This window comes from Pleurodeles waltl, chromosome 3_1 (assembly GCF_031143425.1).
Source record: "Pleurodeles waltl isolate 20211129_DDA chromosome 3_1, aPleWal1.hap1.20221129, whole genome shotgun sequence".
Classification (NCBI taxonomy): Eukaryota; Metazoa; Chordata; class Amphibia; order Caudata; family Salamandridae; genus Pleurodeles; species Pleurodeles waltl.
In genome coordinates this window covers 811668950-811690527 of record NC_090440.1, presented here as the reverse complement: position 1 = coordinate 811690527, position 21578 = coordinate 811668950, and the positions used below count along the sequence as shown (strand labels likewise).

General features: G+C 44.5%; 1 protein-coding gene across 3 annotated transcripts in view; it reads left to right on the top strand.

The window, feature by feature from the left end:
* Positions 1-757, top strand: part of COPB1 (COPI coat complex subunit beta 1) — a 213012-nt gene extending 212255 nt beyond the window's left edge. For all 3 annotated transcript variants that reach the window (XM_069223690.1, XM_069223691.1, XM_069223692.1), the window contains exon 22: positions 443-757. In XM_069223690.1, coding sequence (XP_069079791.1) covers positions 443-502 — 60 coding nt within the window. In that variant the 3' untranslated portion in view covers positions 503-757. The remainder of the gene's footprint in view (positions 1-442) is intronic.
* The last annotated feature ends 20821 nt before the right edge of the window (positions 758-21578 follow it).

The window sequence follows — 21578 nt, the reverse complement described above, 5'->3', positions numbered from 1 at the left end:
ACATCGCAGAAAAAAGGGAAAAGCGGCAGAAAACGTTATTTCTGGTAGCACATTGCAGGTGAAAAACAAATAAGCATAAACATAATTAAACCGGTCCAAAGCTCTTCAAAAATCTTTTCCGTTATCTCTAATGCATAACATTTGTTGACAGTAACCCCACTTCTGTATGGGAGAAGTGTGTGATTATTATTATTACTCTATAACGTGGGCAGCAAATGTAAAAGCCTTAATAAAACATACTTGTTTTTATTGGCAGGATGGTTTATTTGTTCAACATGTTTGGATCGGTTCTCTTTTTCTGCGACCTAAATTAAATGTGTTTGCTTGCGCACTGCTTGCCATCGTACTTTCAAATAGTGCATGGCAGCAGTCTAAATGTTTTGTGGCGTTGATTGGCATTATTGAGGTCTCTAATGTGTTGCTTATCTTGTTTTACTCGCAGGGAATGGCTCTCAGTCTTGGAGATAAAATCAATCTGTCCCAGAAGAAATCATGCGTATGAAGCACTTCCCCTTTATCAACTCTTTTTAAATACACGATGCTTGTGGCTTATTGGACATTCGTCATCTTTCAGTATCCTGTCGAATTGTAGAAGGAAGGAGTGCATCCCGGCAGATAATTTATAGCACCCCACCGTTCCCCCGAACCAGATCAAGTTACAGTAGAACTTTTGCTGCTCCATTTTCTGCCCTCTGTATACATTTACATTTTAATTTGTATCGACTATTTCACAGTCTAATAAAGAGATTTATACCAATTGGTGCTTCTTCATTCTCATAATATTTTAAAGAGTCACCTTTGGATATACTTTAACCCCCGTAGGTACTGGTTTGAGTTGAAAAAAACAGCCATTTCTGTCTATGTTTTCTTCCGTACCTTTTTCCAACTTTGATAGATTTTTGAAAGCAATATACTGTTATGTCTGCTGGACCCTTCTGGTTGCCGGGATATATAGGCCTTGTAGGTTCATCCAGAACCAAAGGTACCCTGAGCCAATAAATGAGCTGCACCTTGCAATGGGTTTTCATTGTAAACTGGGTAGGAATTCATTTGGTAAAATATAAAGCGTGAAAAATAGGTATCAAGGTAACCTTTGTATTTCTGAAATGTCCCCCCCCCCCCCCCAATAGGAAAACTAACTTAATTTACTTAAAAAATGGGTTGAGGTGGTCGGCTAATTTTCAAAGGGCTGACACCCCGCCCCCCCCCCAGGTAAATCTAATTCACTGGTCTCTAGTGGTGTTTCCAGGCCGTGGATCGCAGCGCAACAGCAATCCACGGCCAGGAAACACTTTCAGGAAGGCTTTCCTTGAAAGAGAGTCTCCCCTTTCAAACAAGGCCTTCCTGAAACGTAGGGAGGCCCTTTTGGGACCGTTTTTCCACTGGAGCAGAAAGCAGCCTTACCTGCTACTTCCTGCTCTGGCGGGGAAAACAAACTGACGTTAGTGTCTCGTGCCGCGCTGACTTCAGAGGGGCGGGTGGGGGCACAGGGGGAGACACAGAAACTTTTCTGTGACTCCCGAGGAATATTACATTTAAAATAAATTGCACCAGAGGATTTTTTTAAACCCCTCCCTGACGTCGGCCACTAGTCATGGTCTGCACCAGGAAGAGGTGTGCATGTCGGCCACTAGTTAAGATTCAATGTAGTGTGTCTTGCAGTTGTGGATTATCCATTTTTAAAAATCAACACTTTAATACGCATTTCAAAGTTTTCTGCTTCTTCCAAGGTCAGTGGTCACAAACATACATATGTGGGTATATTTTTTAACTTGAGAAATTTTATTTTGACATTTTACCAAAGAAAGCAAAACAGAAATAAGCTGCATCAATGTTGAATAATATGTCACATGTTCGAAGACGAAAAACATTTTGCCAACTGGTATATTAATAATGAGTTAACTCACATATAGCGTGCAAATGATGTTTTCAGACCACATTACCTGAAACTTAAACGTATTAACTGAAGTCGGTATGATTCGTGGCAACGAAATGGGTGACATCTTGAACTTACGTGATCAGTCAGTAGAGCTGTCCTTAAACATTTACCAAAATACTGGAAATAGAGTAAATTTTGAACCAAAGGAAAATGATGAGCTCGTTGGTAGAGAGTGGGAGGGAGAGAGAGATGGCTCAAGATGTATTTGCACTTATAATAAAATATATGGTAATTATATTTGGAGGTTCTTGGATGCGGAGTGTCCAGGCTGTGTGTTGTGAATAAACGTGTCAAAAATGCTCCATATTTTCTTTAAAACAGTAGAGTTACCTGGGTGTTGGTTCTGGGCACTCTGTGTGCTTCTATGATAGTTGGCCCAATCCCACCAAGTGTGAAAATGTGTGTTTGGTAGGTTTCCAGTCTATGAGGATGACTTTGACTGCAGTTGTTAGTGCGTAGTTCTGTTTGCGCACCTACAACTATATTGCAAGTTAACAGGCCTAGCGTGATTTGCTTTACCTTCGATGATTCCATGTTGAAGCAGCAGCACCTGTATGTACTGCTTACAGTGATTAATCTTCACCAACAGGGAGGTTGTTCTGTTAAAAAGTGGTGAACTAGAAATCTAATATTAGTCTTTAATTTGAAATGCCATGATTGGAAGTTCCTTTAGTCAAACAACCCAAAGCATCACCACGGTCAGATCATGCTTTTTACAGGTTTCCTCGGGTATCTATTGCACCAAACTTCACATTCGTTTTTCTAAGAAACTAGTTATTGGTTGAAGAGGGTTCCAAACGTAAGTTACTAAGAAAGGGGCCCTTGCATAGCCATATTTCGGTAGTCCCACTGCTTTCCTGACAAGAGGCGTTCTTTAATATTTGTGGACAATGCAGCATTCCCTGGCGATTTGTGTCTTAAAATTAATGTATGCTCATATATGGTTTTCTCAGATCTGTGAAATGTTAAATTGCAGTTTCTGCAATTGACATTTAATCACTGGCTTTCCACTGCCATCTTAATCGTGTTGTCTCTCGGCTCTATTCTCGTTGTAGAGCAGAGGTTTGACTCGGCCAGAAGGCACACAGATGCCTGAATAAACAATTTTGTGATGTTATCAGTTACTCTAACATTGGGCTCAGGCTTGATTCTAAAACACTGCATCACGTCCAGAACCAAAATCAGAATTAGACGAACCTCATAAGGTCTCCCCCTTAAACCGTATTCATCAGCCTTGCTAAACACAAGGGTTTTCCTTGCAAAGAGAGTGGTTGAGTACATAAAATTAAAACAGTTCAAATTAATTTTAGATGAACAGTGGAATGGTAAAATGTGTAAATCACTAAATAAAAATAATTACATACAGATAAGTAGAATGTAGGGAAATTAACATGATTTCCAATGGTAAACCAGTACTAGCAAACCAGTAGGTTTAATGTGCTAATATATGCAGCGTAAGCACATTAAAGAGGGGCAAAGAAATGAAAAGAAGTCTGTTGAAGGATCCCTTGTCTTCAATACAACCAAGTTGTGTTTATGTCCAATAAAGGGATGACGAGGCTGCCTTCTCGTAGTCATTCTTGTTTCTTTAACATAGACACGAAGCACTGTAATGAAGACTCCCTTGCCACCCGTTCTTCTTTTGACATAGAAACAAAAAAATAAAAGAGCTGAAAGCAAATTGAGTTCTCTTCTTTTCTAGGAAAGGCTAAAAAAAGAAGCACCCTGCCTCATCTGCAGTAACTAGATGTTGCTGGGTGGGGACAGCAGGCGTGGGAACAAGCTGTACATAGGTTAAAGGGAAATGGAGTAACTGTTCAGGGCAGCAAATTGGGAGTGGATTGGGACAGTGGTGTAACAAAGGCCCCTGCAGCCCCTGTGGAGTGGGGCGGCCCACAGCTCCATGGGGCCACATCAGCACATTACACTGTGCACAGGTGGCAGTTTCCTGGCTGGGTAGGGGAGGGACTCCAGGCACACAGGATTACGTGAGAGGGGCAGGCAGGAGGAATGAATGCGTGTTGACGCTTGGGTGGAGTGGGAAGAAGGAGCTCATAGGAAAAAGGAGTAGGATAGAGAGGAACGATTAGTACGTTACATTGGTAGGGAGCTTCTAGGAGCAGACCGAGAAGCCTATAGTTGTAAAGGAGCTGTTCACTGCCAGCACTACACTTGAAAGGTATACCCTAGCAGCCAGTGGCATCAAGCGAGAGAATGATAATTCTCTGGGCTGAGCCAAGAAAGTATCAGCAACGTTTTTCAAGCCTATGGGTCAGAGGCGGGTTAAAAAATAAAAAAAACAATGGCTGTTGAGGGCAGATCCCTCACCCACCATATGAATATTATAAGAAAAAGGTCTGATAACAGCTGTGCTATCAACAAAGACCTAAAGAACATGTGAGTTAAATCTGTTAGTCAATAATTTTCAAGAGTATAAGCCTTTGTTTAAAGATGTCTTTATTTTCTTATCTCTGCCCAGGAAATTGATCCTACGTGGTAAGATGGTATCTGATAGAGACTTCTAGTTGCAGATTCCTTACCTTTGAATTTCCCCAGGCATCAGACTGGATCCGGGGAATTTTTCTTTGAGCAGTACCTCTGTGGCGTCAGGTGGTGTCAGTCGACTCTGCGGGCGTTGTTGGCATCGTGCTTGCCATGATGACATCACGTTCATATACAGGTGTCAGCCTGGCGCTCCGACGTCAGTTCTTTATTTCGCCGCCAGCCTACGCGCAGATCCGGAGACGAGCTACTGCACTCATTTTTTTTACTATGTCGACTTGTCGCATTCTTGACAAGTTCGTGGATGCGTCGGGGAATGTCCTGCAAGACCGGATTCAAGCCCTGTGACTCCTGTCACCGAACTATGTCAGTGACGGATCCGCACCTCGTGTGCTAATGGTGTCTGGAGCGCGATCACGACCCGAAGTCGTGCTCCGAGTGTCGGGCCATGAACCGGAAGGCTTTGAGGGAGTGGTCCCTAAAGCACATGGCGGCCCGACACTCGACTCCGCGGCGCTCACGGTCCCGTTCATGGGAAGGTCTCGAGACCGGCAGTGGAGTCACCACCACTCTTCGTTATCCAAGTCATCGAAACATTCGGGTCACAAAAAGAAGTCGTCGAAGAAAGACAAGCGTTCTTTGGCTTCACCCCATCGATCAGATGATATGACGCGGGAAGAGCATTGACGCTCTAAGCCTCCGTCAACGGAGCCTTCTTCTGGGTCGGCTCTGCGCTTTCCCAACTTCCCAGGAGCCGTACTTCGAGCTTCCTTCTGTGGAGGTTAGGTCTAAATTCCTAACTGACGTACTTCAGCCGGGGTCTTCTTCTCCGAGCCACTTTTACCTTTCAATGAAGCACTGACAGACGTCCTTTTGGGTACCTGGTCCAGACCCAGCACAGGGGCTTCATGTGAATAGGACGATTGCCCACCATCATCAGCCTGCCCAGTCACCTGAAATTCCTGAGCCATCCCCCCACGCCTGAGAGCCTTGTCATCCAGGCTGCTGCTGCTTCTTCATCGGGGCATTCCCTGCCACACCCCCAGATAGGGAATCAAAAAGACTGGATAATTTGGGGAAGAAGTTGTTTTCTTCCAACAGTCTAGCGCTGCGGTCCGTGTGCACTGCATGCCTTTTGGGCTAGTATGCCCATACTCTCTGGGATACGGTCGCGCAAGTACTGCCTGCAGTTCCGGAGGAGGCCAGGACTGTCCTGTCCCAAGCCGTAACAGATGGGAGGGATGCAGCTAAGTTCATGATTCGTTGTGGACTGGATACGACCAACTCTCTAGGCAGATCGGTTGCATCAACGGTGGCATTGAGACGCAACGCCTGGCTGAAAACGTCTGGCTTTTCGGGGGATGTCCAGAAATCCTTGATGTACATGCCCTTTGATGGCACACGTCTCTTCGAAGACAAGGCGAACTTGGCGCTCGAGCGCTTTAAGGATTCCTGAGCCACATCCCAGTCCCTTGGCCTTGGCCCCACACCTAGTCCCCAAAAGTCCACCTTTTGCCCCTTTTGTGGCTACGGAAGAGGCACCCAACCGCGTCCTTTTCTCCCTGGACACAGACCTGCGCATGCTGTACAGCCTCGGTACGGGATCCCTCGTTCCCGGGGTCAGGGAGCCAGCGGGTCGCCCAGTCCACCCTTGCCCCCTCCTCAGCCCCCAAACCTTCCTAGTCTGCAGGTACATCAGGAGCCAGAAGGTGGCAGGATTTGCCATCACCTGCCCCAATGGGCAAGCCATTACCTCAGACAGGTGGATACTCCAAATTGTCCGAAGGGGCTACTCCCTCCCCTTCGAGACATCTCCTCCAGCCATGCCACCTTCATACAGTCAGATATGGGAGGATCATATGGCACTTCTCCGCAAGGAAGTCAAGCCCTTTTTGCGAAAGGAGCTATAGAGAGGGTTCCGTTGCCAGAAGTAGGTCGTGGTTGCTATTACTGCTACTTTCTGGTTCCGAAAAAGGACAAAGGTCTTCGATCTATATTAGATCTTCGGTCCCTCAAGCTCTTCCGGAAAAAGTAGAAGTTCAAATTGTTGACATTGGCTCAGGTCCTATCTGCCTTGGTTCCCGGAGACTGGATGGTAGTGTTGGACTTGCAAAACGCGTTTTCCACATTCCCGTCTTGCTGGCCCACCAGCGTTACCTATGATTCGTAGTAGGTCACAAGCACTTTCAGGTTACAGTGCCCCCCTTTGGCTTTACCAGTGCCCCTCGGGTGTTCACCAAAGTAATGGTAGTGGTGGCAGCTCATCTGCGCAGGTTAGGGGTCCCAGTCTTTCCCTACCTCGACGATTGGCTGTTGAAGGCTAACTCCCCCCCAGACAGTTGTCTCCCACCTCCAGACTGCGGCGAACCTTTTGCATTTGCTGAAGTCAAACCCGACTCCTTCTCAGATGCTCACTTTCATCTGAGCTGTTCTGGATACAGTGCAGTTTCGGGCATATCCTCCCGAATAGCGAGTCCAGGATATTTGAACTATGATACCGATATTTAAGCCTCTGTCCTGGATTTTGGTGAGAACGGCTCTGAGGCTGCTGGGCCTCATGGCCTCCTACATCCTGCTGGTTCAAAATGCCAGATGGCATATGCGGGCTCTGCAGTGGGACCTGAAGTTCCAGTGGACACAACATCAGGAAAATCTCTCCGACAAGGTCCAGATCTCAGAAAGGACTGCGAAAGACCAGCAGTGGTAGTTAATGAATCAGGATTGGGTCATGGGCAGATCCCTCTCCTTTCCCCTACCAGATCTTACGGTTGTGACAGATGCGTCACTTCTAGGATGGGGTGGCCACATGGGAGAGGCAGAGATCAGAGGCATCTGGTCTCCGGCGGAAACCAGACTCCATATCAGTCATCTGGAGCTCCGAGCGATACGACTAGCATTGAAAGCATTTCTTCCCTCCCTCCAGGGGAAAGCAGTGCAGGTGTTCACAGACAACACCACCGCCATGTGGTATTGCAACAAACAAGGCGGAGTGGGTTTGTGGACTCTTTGTAAAGAGGCCCTTCGTCTCTGGACTTGGCCTGGAACATCAGGCATTTCCCTGGTGGTTCAACACCTGGCAGGATCCTTGAATGCCAGAGCAGACGAACTCGGCCGTCGATGCATGGTCGACCACGAATGGCGTCTCCATCCGGAGGTGGCGCAAGGTCTCTTCCTGCAGTGGGGAGAACCTTGGTTAGACTTGTTCGCCTCAGTTTTTCGTCACAAGTGGAATTCAGGCCTCCTGTACGCCTTCCGCCAATACCACTTCTGCCAAGAGTTCTGAAGAAGATCAGGCAAGACCGGGCCCAAGTAATACTGGTGGCTCCGGGCTGGGCACGAAGAGTCTGGTATCCCGAGCTTTTGAACATGGCCATAGATCCTACGATCAGACTGCCTCTTCGGGAGGATCTTCTGTTGCAGCAGCAGGGGAAGGTCCTCCACCCTAACCTATCAACTATGCAACTTCTTGCGTGGAGATTGAGCGGCGACAGTTGACGTCTTTCGACTTGCCACTCGAAGTCTGACGTTATCTTGGCAGCCAGGCGTCCCTCAACCAAAACTCTATATGCCTGTCATTTGAAGAAATTTGTGGTATGGTGCATCAACAGTTCTGCCAATCCTCTATTTGCTCCTCTCGCTCACGTTCTTCTCTTTATTCTTTCCCTTGCCCGGCAGGGTTCCACCTTGGGCACTCTTAAGGGATATCTTTCTACTCTCTCTGCTTTCTTAAGATTACCAGATCAGTCTTTGTTATTTAAATCTCCCATAGTTGGGAGGTTTCTTAAAAGCCTCACACTTCTCTTTCCTTCTATCCCATTCATCATTCCCCAGTGGAATCTCAACCTGGTCTTAACTTACCTTATGTGTACCCTGTTTGAACCGCTTCATAACTGTCCTCTAAGGCTCTTAACTATAAAGACTGTCTTTCTAGTAGCCATAACTTCTGCCCGCAGAGTTAGTGAACTCCTGGCTCTGTCATCTAAGCCACACTTTCTTGCCTTACATCCTGACAAAGTGGTGCTTCTCATGAGGGCTTCTTTTCTACCTAAGGTAGTGACACCCTTCCATGTCGGACAGTCCATCCCCTTGCCTACTATTTATTCACCCCCACATCCCACTCATGAAGAGAAGAGACTTCACCGTCTGGACCCAAAAAGAGCGTTGGCATTCTATCTTGATCGTACCAAAGACTTCCAGGTGGACAAGCAACTGTTTGTGGGATATGTGGGTGCAAAGAAGGGGAAGGCGATGCAGAAGAGGACCATTTCAAGATGGGTACTCTTGTGCATCAAAATGTTCTACGCTCTGGCTAAAAAGCAACCTCCTGAAGGTTTGCGAGCTCACTCCACTAGAGCTACTGCTGCTTCCACAGCGCTAGCACGGGCGTTCCTGTCCTGGATATTTGTCAGGCAGCAACGTGGGCATCTCTGCACACTTTTACCAAGCACTACTGTCCGGACAATCAGGTCCGAAGGGACGGCTACTTTGGCCGTTCGGTCCTGCAGGACTTTTTGGTGTGATCTTGGTTCGCAGGTATGGTATTGCTCAGGTATATATTCAAAGGTAAGGAATCTGTAACTAGAAGTCTCTATTAGATGTACAAGTTACATACCTTCGGTAAAGAAATATCTGGTAGAGACATATTGTAGTTGCAGATTCCTTACCGACCAGCCCATCCTCCCTGCACTGCGAACTGATTTCTAGGGACAGGAACTTTGCCTTGAGTGCCCTAGAATGGCGCACCACTCTGTTTTTTTCATGGCTCCGCGCTACTGGCCTGGAAAGTAGTGAAAAGAAACTGTCATCGGTGCGCCGGGGTGGTGCCTATATACGACCGCAACGTCCTCACGGCGAGCATGATGCCCGCGAAGTCGACCGACACCACCTGACGGCGTGCAGAGGTACTGCCCGAAGAAAAAATCTTCGGATACAGTCTGACGCCTGGGGAAATTCAAAGGTAAGGAATCTGCAACTAGAATATGTCTGTACCAGATATTTTGTTACCGAAGGTAAGTAACTTGTACACGTAGCACTTTGAAATACGCAGACGCAGTAAAGATTTTTGAGCAATAAATGAATGAAGAACCACTGCATCCGTTGCTCAGTCAAAGCACAACGGAGTTTATTGTAGCTGTATCATCTGGTTTGTTATAGCAATGGATGTTTTTGGTGTATGTTTCTCGACTTCGCAAAACCCAAACTGCTTAGTAACAGACACCTTTGTTCCCTTTTTCACGCCTCAAGTGTTGGGCTTCAGAATTTTCTGCCATTGGCACACGTTTTAATATTTTTATTGCTCTGCTGTTTTCCTTCCAAAATTTGGGAAAACGTTCCGGATTTAAGAGTTGTGACAAATGTAAGAAGGTTGGGTGAGAAATGGATTGGTGTGGTCACTATAATGTTATGTTGAGGCGTCTGTGTTCAAAGCCAGAATTTGGAATCTATTTCCCTGGCTTGACAGTCGAAGAACATAAATTTAAAAGCTAGGGCAAGTTTTCCTTTTAAGAATAAAGTGACCCTTAAGTGGAGAAATAAGAATATCGCTCACCTGTGGGGCCAGACTCCCATAATAAGCATTCGACAAGACCAGCATAGGAAAGGTGTAGATCTGAGAGCGAACCTTATTCTAGGCGCAATATTCCCCTGAAAACAAGAAAATGCCCCCTCTAAACTAAGAAGGCGACCCACAGTGATATTGAAACCTGTTTAAGGTGTGATTTTCAGTGCCTATTTGGGGAGCGCATGAGCTCGGGTGATAATAGATCGTGGTTCTTTGTGCATCCACAGAATCTGCTTCTAGGACTTAACAGAAAAGGCCTTTAAGTCAGATAGCCTTTAAACAATGCCATAAGAAGCAGCCCATGTGCTTTTTTTTCTTCCCCACTGTGCTTGTAGTACTGTCTTGATCCCGGGGTGACAACCTCAGACAATTCTCTGGGGTCAGGTAAATTTCACCGTTAATGACTTTGTAGGAACTTACCGAATTCTGTGGCTTCAGAGAGGGTTCTGCACTTGATTGCGGCCTTGCCGGCTGTTTATTAATAGTGCAAACGCTATCCACATCAACACCCAAAGCACTAGAAGTGGTACCAAAGAGTAAATTAGTTAAAAAACATACACCTAAAGATAACAAGCATTGGCAAAGCCAAGAAGTTTCACCTATGCAAGAGCTATTAGCTTTGTCAATGTGTTTTAGCCATGTTTACACCAGCATGGCTAAAAAGTTAGTGGCGTAGATGAGAGCCACATGGAGTGTCATTGAGTGCATTGGTGTAGAGTGTTGCAGAGTATATTGGTGTAGAGTGCAGAGGTATTGAATTCAGCGACATACAATGCAGCGTCGTGGAATGCAGTGGCGTAGATTAGAGTGCTTATTTCCTTTATTCTATAGGATTGTTAAAAAAAACATTACAATTGATGTAGGCATAAAAGCATAGTACACTTGTTAAAATAGTGCAATCCATATTTGAATGCCATTGTATAAAACCATTACTACTACTAAAAGCAAAAGGGAAGTGAGTGCAATGTAATGTAATCATCATTTAAAGCATAAGCGATGCTGCTCGAATGATTAATTATTTGAGACCACTGATTTTTTCCTAAAGTGCTAGTGCAATGAGCGTGGCAATAAGTGTAGTAGTGGGGTATTCTTCATTGGTAGGTTAGGAGGAGTATAATCCGCCATGGCCCCAGATGAGTATTCCTTCAAACAATCACAATCAGAATTACATCACTCTAATATCTATTGTTATTACTTTATTCTAACAGGAATTATGGTGCATATGTTAAAGGTCCTAATTTATCGGTCTACTGATACTCACAGAAATCCTAGGCATGCTGCTGCAGAGAATATGGCGGCAGGATTATTCATAAGAGTTAACAACATGAGGGGTTCAACATGATCCGGTAGCCTATGCGCCCACCCAGCCCTGTGTGAGTACCAGCTTTGCGTAAATAAAGGAAAAACACATACATATTGGTACAAAATTGTGTAACAATTCAGTCGTTACGTTGATATCTTAGAGGACGAAGGAAGCAGGCTCTGTCCCTCGGGAGGCTTTCCGGAGGTGACAACAGAGCCATCCTGTGAGGTCCCGAGGCACCTGAAACTATTTCATGCATTGGTGACAATTTCATGAACATGATATTCAAAGTTGTATCGTCTGGATTTAGGGATGCAATGCTGGCTTGCCGGCATGTGCGAACTCCTAGCTTGTTCCACTTCATAACCTGGATCTGCTTTCATTCAACAATGTTGGGCAGCGACACACAACATGTTCAAATCTCAGTGGCCACAGCCCCTACATGTTGTTCCAGCAGAGGGCAAGCGCCAACTGTCTTGATGTTTCATAAATCTAGCCTTCAAATGGATGGTATATGTACATGCTGGGGAGGCTGCCCAGGCATGCTTCTTGGCGAAGAGAGTTCTGTCTGAGTGATATGACCAAACACGGACACATTTTGTAATGCCCTTTTTAAATTATAGTTGGCTCAAGTTGCTAGCCCATAGTTCTTTCGCGTTCAGTAATTGCCGGCAGTCCACTAGGGACCAATGATGCGCTCGCCTCAGCCCGCTAGAGATGATTTCAGTCCATAACAATGCCTCCAGGCAGCCTGCTCAGGCCCCCCATAACTTATGGCACAGGTTAAGGTATGCACTTGCTGCCCGCTGATTGGGGAGCCAAATTCTAGCCTGATCTGAGCAGCAGATGAAGACTTTGGCAGCCGGAAACCCTTTTATATATCTTTGTAACTAGTTTGTTCAAAAGACAACATAGATTAGAGTGGCGCAGAGTGGAGAGATGCAGTGGTGTACAGTTGAGTAGCATAGAGTGCAGTGGAGTAGGATGCATAATAGAGTGGCATAGAGTGCCATGGCATAGAGTGATGCAGTGTAGCATAAAGTAGTGCAGAACAGAGGTCAGTGGTGTAGAGTGGAGTAGTGCAGGGTAGAGTGGTATAGAGTTCAGTGACAGAGTGCAGTGTTGCAGAGGAGAGTGTCAGAGTGCAGGGGAGTAGAGTGGCATAAAGAGCAGTGTCATAGAGTACTGTGATGCCTAGTAGAGTACAGTGGCGGAGAGTGCACTAACAGAGTGCAGTTTTGTAGAGTTCAGAGGTTACGAGCAGAGTGACATAGAGTGGAGTGGTGCAGAGAAGCGAAGCATAGATGTCAGTGGTATAAAGTAGATGGTTTCAGAGCAGAGTGAAGCGCTGTACATTGGAGTAGTGCAGGGCAGAGTGCAATTGCATAGAGTGGCATACAGTAAAGTGGTGTAGGCTGCAGTTAAATAGACTGCATCTGTGCACAATAGAGTGGCATGCAGTAGATTGGCATAGAGTGCTGGGGCACAGAGTGGGGTGGTACAGAGTAGAGTTTAGTGGCACAGAGTGTGGTGAAGAAGAGTGGTGTAGAATAGATTGTTTCAGAGTAGAGTGAAGTGGCATAGAGTGGAGTGTTGAAGGGTATAGTGGCAGTTGCATAGAGCGGCATAGAATGTAATGGCATAAAGTGGCGTCTAGTGCAGTTGCACAGAGTGCAATGGTGCAGAGTAGATTAGACTGGCGTAGAGTGAATTGGCGTAGGGTGCAGGGGAATAGGGTGTAGAGTGACACAGTAAAGTGTATTGGCATAGTGCAGTGGCATAGAGTGCAGTGTTGCCGAGTGGCGTAGAGTACATTGGCGTAAAGTGGAGTTGTGTAGAGTTGATTGGTGCAGAGTGCAGTGGCGAAGAGTGCAATGATGTTGAGTAGAGTTGTGAAGAGTGCATTGGCACAGAGTTGAGTGGTGTAGCATGAAGTGGCATAGAAGGCAGTGGCGTAGATTGGTGCAAAGTGCAGTTGCGTGGTGTAAAATGGAATAGTGGAGAGTAGAGTGGGATGGCATAAAGCAGAGTATGCATGGTATGGTAGCACACTGTCATTACAGATAGCACATTTTCAAGTGAAATGACAATTACATGTGCACAGACATACAGTTTTAGTAATAAAACTACACAGTGCACAAACAAAAATGTGTGGAAATTGCACCACCTAGTGTAATGATTTGTTTTGATCGTGTTAAAGTATTTGTTTCCAACACACTTCAGAAATAAAATAAAAAATGTGCTTCATTTGTGTTACTAATTCTGATATGTTATAAAATATTTGCACGGTTCATTTAAATATTGTTGTGTGCTAGAAAAACCTTTGAATGCACAACAAATGAGACAAAATAAGAAGAATATTTAAAGAGCACCACCTTGGTGAAGTCGATTGTCTGTACCTGGGAAGGTTGCGTCAGCTGTCAGGTGCAGGTCCATCATCGGCCTCTGAAGTCTGCTCACATTTGTGAGGAGACCAGGGATGGTTCTTTTTGAGCATGAAGAGCCAAGAACCTCTGGATTTTCACCAATTGAGTACAATCTGACACTAGCCAGGGGTCCAGGACCTGGACTTAGGCGGGTCTATTTGGTGCAGTTCAGTAGGGCAGTTGAAGGGAAGGCCTCTGGAAGCTTGTTGTGCCCTAGTAGCTCAACCAGGAAGTCTGCCAACTGACCCTTAGACTTACTTCTGGGATCCTGGGTTCAAGGCAAACGTCCAATTGTCCGTCTTCAGACAGCAGGGCAGTCCTGAATCTTATCAGATTCATGAGTGCTCTGATGAGGGGTTCTGTGGGTATGACCTTTGTATCCAGTGCCATTGTATGTGTGGAGGTATTGTAAGGACCCTTTTGTACCCGGGTTGGACACCCCTCTCGTAGCTTAGTTCCCCGGGTTTGTGCTTTTTACATTCATACACATTTTATTTATGTTTTATTCATATTTTTTAGGCAAGCCTGCTTTTATCAATTATTTTACATATTTTATCAGCTGCCTCTTCTAGGAAGGCAGAGTTCATGCTGCACATTTTTATCAGCCCTTGTATGACATGTAAAATGTACCTTTGTCCAAGGCTGCCATGTACGGTACGTAATATGCTAAGTTGTATGGGCAGCCCAGAAGCCAGCTTTCCATCCTCGAGACACAGCATGACATCAGAACTGACCTTTGAAAGACCGTACAGGTTATTATATAAACAACACACAGGGATAGGAGGGTAGAGGGCATTCCGGTCATGACCGTCGTGGGACGAGTACCACATGACAGAAAGCTTTGCTGATCCTGGCTCTGACACTTCAGCTTCCCGAGAAGATTGCCATCCAGACAATAGGCAGACCTCTGCTATTCTATTCAGGTCTGGGGCTGGGGCTGATCCCTTATGTTGAGCATGGCATAGGGTTACAACCACCATGCTCTCAGATCAAGACATAAGATTTTGGTAGGAATCTCTTTAATCTCTAGACTTTCGAAAATCACACAAAATGATGGGGTTTATCTTCTTCACTGTGGATGTAATGATGATTACTGTGTTATGTTTCATCTGCCTTATTATTGTGCACATGCTTTTTACACTAGTATGCAATTGCTTCAATAAATACATTGAAATCCAGTTTGCATCTTGCCTTGGCATGCACGAGTAAAAGAGGTATGATATGTTTCCACAACTTCCTCAAGGAGTCATAGTGTCAGTTTGCCACAAATCCCCTTGCCGGTTTGAGTGAGGCACTGCGAGCTTGCCAGGAGTTTGGCTGACAACTGACAAGCAGTGTGGGGTTCACTCAGTCTCCCACACTCGTCTGTGCTGCCGTCCTAAACACACAGTCTTATTACAAAAATAGGAACCGCATAATAGGGGTCACCTCCTATGTCTAACCCTAACTGGTTTTGGTCAGTTTTTCCCTTTCCCCTGGGTCTGGCTCCAACCTGGCTAGAGTAAAAAGGCAGGGGCGGGCCTGCTGTTAGGTGCCTTTGTGTGTGCTGTAAGCCGGTTGGTTTGAAGTGTATTTCTGCAGGGCACATCTCCTCCTTAGCCATCCTGTCAGGAAGACCTACTCCCTCTGCACCCAGGCCCTCTTTTGTCCCCTCTCTGGAATGAATACATATCACAACACAGGAGAGTCATTATCATTTAAGAGTTATAGGGTAACCAAGTGTTATGGGAGAGTTAGCCTTGCTACGCTGAAAAAATAATTTTAGAGTTTTTCACTGTCAGGACATGTACAACTTATGAACACCAGTTGTGCCTTTTAAATACCCTCAGAGCCTTTAGGCCCTACCTTAGGAGGGATTGATAACTATTAAGAAGAAAGGTTTAGGCTTGGCAAAAGGTTTACCTTCCTAGTCGAAATGACAGATTTAAACTACCTGCACAGGCAGGCCTGGAGCTATCCTTTAAAGGGCTAAGTTAGTGGATGGCAGAACGAGCGCTACAGCCCACTAGTAGCATTTTAATTTACAGGCCATGGGTACCTGTAGTACCATATACTAGGGACTTATAAGCAAATAATTGGACCAACCTGGTGTATACCAATTGTATCATGTTTAGAAGGGTGAGCACAAGTGCTTTACCACTGGTTAGCAGGAGTAAAGCATTCAGAGTCCCAAAAGCCAACAGAAATTGTTTTAAGAAGTGATATGTTGCTTCTCTTGATTTTCAGCACCACATTTTTAATATACAGCTTTTTTCTTTTTGGTGACATTTTAAGACAGGAATTCAACAAGTGCTGTTGGAAAATCATTGAATTTACAATCACCCTTCCTGAATGGATTTCTGTGTTCCTCTCAATGACTGGAGTGGAACTTGCAAGGCAGATCAAACAGAAAGAAATTACTCTAATTTCAGACCTTTGACAATGTGCCCTTTTCCTTCCACTTCTGATTTGTACAGGATCTTCCTTGACTTCAAAGGGAACTGCAGATTAAGAATTTCTAGAAGGGTAGATTACTTTGACAGTGATTAGGAGGATTAGGGATCCGATCAATGGGGACCATTTAGGCAGACCGAAAAGGTTGGCTTATCATGTAGAGGTCTGGTAGAGGCTCAGGATAGAAGTATATGATGATAAAGGAGCAACTACGTTTGATTCCATTTTTTTATGGCAAAAGGCAACTGCCATTAAGGTGGGGCCTGTTAATGCGTAGTCTTGGCTCCTTAAGGTTAGGTTAAAGATTGCTGCTTTTATTATCACCAGATTTTCATAATATAAAAATCCCTCCTTACTGTGTTTATGATCCGATCGCATGTAAATAATATAGTCTAGCACAGCTTCAAACATAAGTTACAATGTTAACATAACAACAGTTAAGAGTAGTCCGCACAGGTGGGTTTAATGTTTTTGATTGGCTGAGGGTTATCTGTCTCACCTGAAGGGGCCCTGCTATTGATCTAGTGCTAAAATGCCCACAGAGAGAAGCCGCACAGTTGGGCAGAGTGGCTAACTTAGCCCTGTAAAGGATATCTCCAGGCCTGCCTCTGCAGCCTGTGCAGGTAGTTTAAATTAATGAGGGCTTGTGTTTGTTTCTTCTGCCCGGCTATGCCCAGCACAAAAAGGATGTCCATAATTTCTGATAAATACTTATACAGGCATGCTTCAACTCTGCGAGGGCACACGCAAGCACACCCTTCTTCACAGAAGGTGCGCTCTTTTCCTTCCAAGTCAGGCAACAATCTTTCTTGCAGGGTCAGGAAATCCATCCTTGCACATCACTGGGTGGTACCTGCCTGGCCAAGGCAAGACTCCTTAGCAGCGCCCACTTGTCCTTGGTTACAAGCTGCTCTGTGCTCGCACTTTCTAGCCACTCAAGCCCAGTGCCTCTTGGTGTCGGTGCTCCATGGTTGAGAGTCCACATGTCTACTTTAGGGGTCAGCCAATGTGTCTACTCCACCCAATGCCTGGGAAGAGTCAGGGCACCAGCACCACCTGTCCTGGAGTTAAGTGAGCGTCAGAGATAAAAGCAATGAGTGAGCACATCCACTAGCCTGAAGAGTCGTGGACACGGTAAACACGTTGTATATATTTATTATAGTTAATATAGATCAACAGCTTTATCTCCCTTTCCTCCCACTCCAACCTTCGTTCGACCAACTGTCGCCAACCCTCATTCCGAAATCCCCACGTACCCATTCCACTGCGCATAGAGCGCGGCATAGCACTAGACCTACACAACCCAACACATCTTTTCCCTTACAACAAATTTAACAAAAATATGATAACCCTGTAACAATGTAAATGATAGATAACTTGTGTATATCACAATGACTTGTGTACATCACATTAAGTTACATGCATCACTCCCCGGTAACAGGAATAATAGATAACTTATATACATGATAATGTGTTACACGCAATGCCTATTATACATATTTCCTCAATAAAAATGTACCCCAAAACATAGTCATAGAATCTCTTGGGTGGTTTGATTATTCTGGTAGAACATTTGCAAAAACCCAAATCTTCCTTTCCATCTGAAATACCTCGAACACTTCCATGTTTTACAGCATTAGTCAGAGAAATGTTGTCTTTGTTCCACCATTTGCCATCCAGTTTACAGCACTATCACTCTCATAACATCCCCCTCTTTCCAAACAAATTTACGGTGTTGAACCCCCTGTGAATTCTGGACATTTCTGTTGCGCCCCCATCCAATTCGCCATCACTCCATCAACTTTATACCACAGTGTCACAAAACGACCCTTCCACTCTCTGGTTAGTTTGGAGGACGGAATGCAACCACGCAACAATACAAAAGGTGACACTTACGTATCAGCATTATTAGTAGTACGCACAGGCCACAACAACTTTGCCAACTCAGATTTACAGTGCAACCCACTCGCCTTAGATAATTGAATATTATCCTTGAGAACCCTATTGAACCTCTTCACAAGTCCCAAGATGTCTTCGAGTGCTTTATGTCCAGAAATGCCACAAATGCTTCAAAACTGTCCAGAAGTAAATTGGCACCCATTATCTGTTAGAATTTCATCCGGAATCCCTTCCCTAGCAAAAACTCCTTCCAACCACTGGATTACATTACTGGAATCGGAGACTTTCACAAACTTCACTCCAGGCCATCTACTATAATAATCAATAAGTACCAAACCATATTCTTGAGAACTGCATGATAAATACACAGACCCAATTATGTCAACAGCTAACTTACTCCATGGTTTGTTTGGTACACCTACAGCTTCAATCGGACTTGGTGCCATAACCTGAGACTTGTCACTTACAGCACAACACAACCAATCCCTAACGAAGTGTTCCACGCTTTTATCCATTCCCGGCCACCAGAAACCCTCTCTAATCCTCCTCATCATGGCTCGCATACCAATATGACCTTCATGTGCCAAACCTAAAACTCTCTTCCTCATACCATCGCGTACCACTAACAACTTTGACCGAAATAACAACCCGTTGATTACCGACAACTCATCAAACACATGCTTCTACTTGTTACTCAAATCCTCTCCAGGATTCCATTGTGACCACCCCACAACCACCCCGCGCATGATTGACTTAATATCCTGATCCTCCTCACATGCTCTCCTCCACTCCTGCTCATTCGATGGTCCATCCAATTGTTCACAAATCGAACACACCACTACTTCACCATCCTCACCCTCAGATTTAATATCAGTAGCAGTAACATCACAAGAATCAATGCCAGTCAACCTTGACAAGCAATCAGCCAACAAATTATTTTTTCCAGGAACATACTCCAACTTAAAATTGTGTTCACACAACTTGTACTGCCACTTGGCAATCCTTGGCGTGGCTTTCTCCGCACCCTTGGCAGTAAATAGTTGTACCAAAGGATTGTGATCGGTCCTCACAGTAAATCTAGTACCCCACACATAATGCCTAAAATGATTTATGCCCAACCAACATGCTAATGCTTCACGCTCAATCACTGAATATGTTGCTTCAGATCCTCTCAAACCCATTGATGCAAATGCCACCACCTCCTCCTTGCCATCCCTTTTTTGCAACAACACATTACCCAGCCCTTTCTGGCTGGCAACAGTCATTATAACTGTATGATCACTGGTGTCAAAAGGTTACAGTGGAATGGCCTGAGTAATCTCCTTCTTTATACACTCAAACTCACTGTTGCAGCTGGCATCACACAAAAATCTTGTGGTCGTAAGTTTTATCTGAACAATTAGGTATGAACCTGGCATAAAACCCTATTAAACCCATGAAAGACCTCAACTGATCTTTATTCTCTGGACACACAAATTCCTCAATCGCCTTCACCAAGCTTACCTTGGGTTTGATACCAATACTGACAGCTCAAAACCCAAATAATTCACAGAGGTTGCTCCAAAATAACACTTACTAGGACTGAGAGTCACACCCTTCAACTTCAACACCTCCAACACGCGACTCAATCTCTCATTGTGTTCCCATACATCCTTACCGTAAACCAAAATGTAATCTTGAAATGGCTTCACTCCACACATATTTTGAACGTGCTTTCTACAGTTCTCTGAAAAACAGCAGACGCAGAGGCCAATCCAAATGGCATCCGTTTAAATTTAAATAAACCAGAAGGCGTAATAAAGGCTGTATAATGCCTTGAACTAGGATGCAAATTAATTTGATGATACGTGACGTCATATCAAGTAAGGAAAATATTTTCCCACCCTTGACAGATGATATCATTTCTGATATGTTGGGTAGAGGATACTGGTCCACCCAAATTTGATCATTTAGATCACGTAAGTCCACACACATCCACAGTGAACCATTAGCCTTACGAGCCAAAACCACAGGCGCAACCCAATCAGACGATTCTATCAGTTCAATAATGTCTTTAGCACACAGCTTATCCAGTTCCTTCCTGAAATCATCTTTCAATGTGAGGGGAACTTTGCGTATCTTATGGACGCTTGGTTGAGCATCCTCCTTGATCCTGATCTTATGAGCGAACCCTTTGTATAATCCCACACCACTCTTAAATATCTCAGGATACCGAAACTCCCACTTATCCCACATATCAGAGGACACCTGCATGCATTCCCTCCTTACCACCATTTGTTCAGGGTTATTAGGATCCAACACTGATTCCAATTTGCCTTGATCGAACCATCCAAGAAGACAGGCATCATCCTTGGCCACATAAATTGTTGCTGATGTTACATTGTTCTTGAATTTAAGTTCAGCATTAAATTACCAAACCACATCAATAGATTTCCCTTCATACCCTATAGGCTGGATCAGTGAATGAGAGAAAGTGAGCCCTTGACTCTTGAACAGTTCATTCCACTTAGCTTCACTTAAAAGTGTAAATGGTAATCCAGAATCCGCCATCACCTTAACTTGAGTACCATTTATCTCAACTAGACAAAAAGGTATTTTCATGTTGGAATATTTTAACTCACAGATTAATGAATTATTGCCATTTACAACAAATACTTCACCTTCATCACTACTAGAAGAGGGAGAATTATTCGAAGCCACACTGTTGACCTTGTTTGTTTCATGTCTGTTGGACTTATTAGACTTACACACCCTAGCAAAATGACTCTTTTTATAACACATTTTATCAACAGCTGGACAAAATTTTGCATTCCCCAAATGAGCCGTGCTGCCACATCTATAACACTCCAAAGATTTGTTACTAAACTTCTTTTCAGTTTTACTGAATGTTGATTGTAGCGTATTGCCGTTTTTCTTGTTCTCTTTCTTTTTCTTACTTTTAACCTCAAACACATCCGGCCGCGGAGTCTGACATTTGTTCCATATATGACACAGTGCTTTCAATCCTGGTTGCAATTTCTAACGCTTTTTGTAAAGTTAAATTGGGCGTGGATAACAAAGCCTCTTGCACCTTTTTGTTATTCGTCTTTTCCACCAGCTGGTCTCTAATCATTTCTTCCTCAAACTCCTTGTAATCACAAGAGACCGCCAAAAGTCTCAAAGCTCCCACATAACTGGAAGTGGATTCACCTTCAGCTTGGACCCTCCTGTAAAATTTGTGTCCCTCCAATGTGACATTTTTGCACTTCTTGAACCTAACATCAAAGGCCTTAATTGCTGTCTCATACTCGTCCTCCACACCATCACCTTCACCATCAGTAACTAAAACTACCACCTTTGGAATGTATTTAAGAATTTTCCACCCTTCATTCCGAAAACAATGCCATAAAATCGTAAATTTCCTCTTGTGGGTGATTAGGAACAAATGGAGAAGGTGGAGAAATAGACTGGTGCATAGTGAACGATATGAGCAGCGTTATAACAATAAACAAATTAAAATGTTAAAATATATTCACA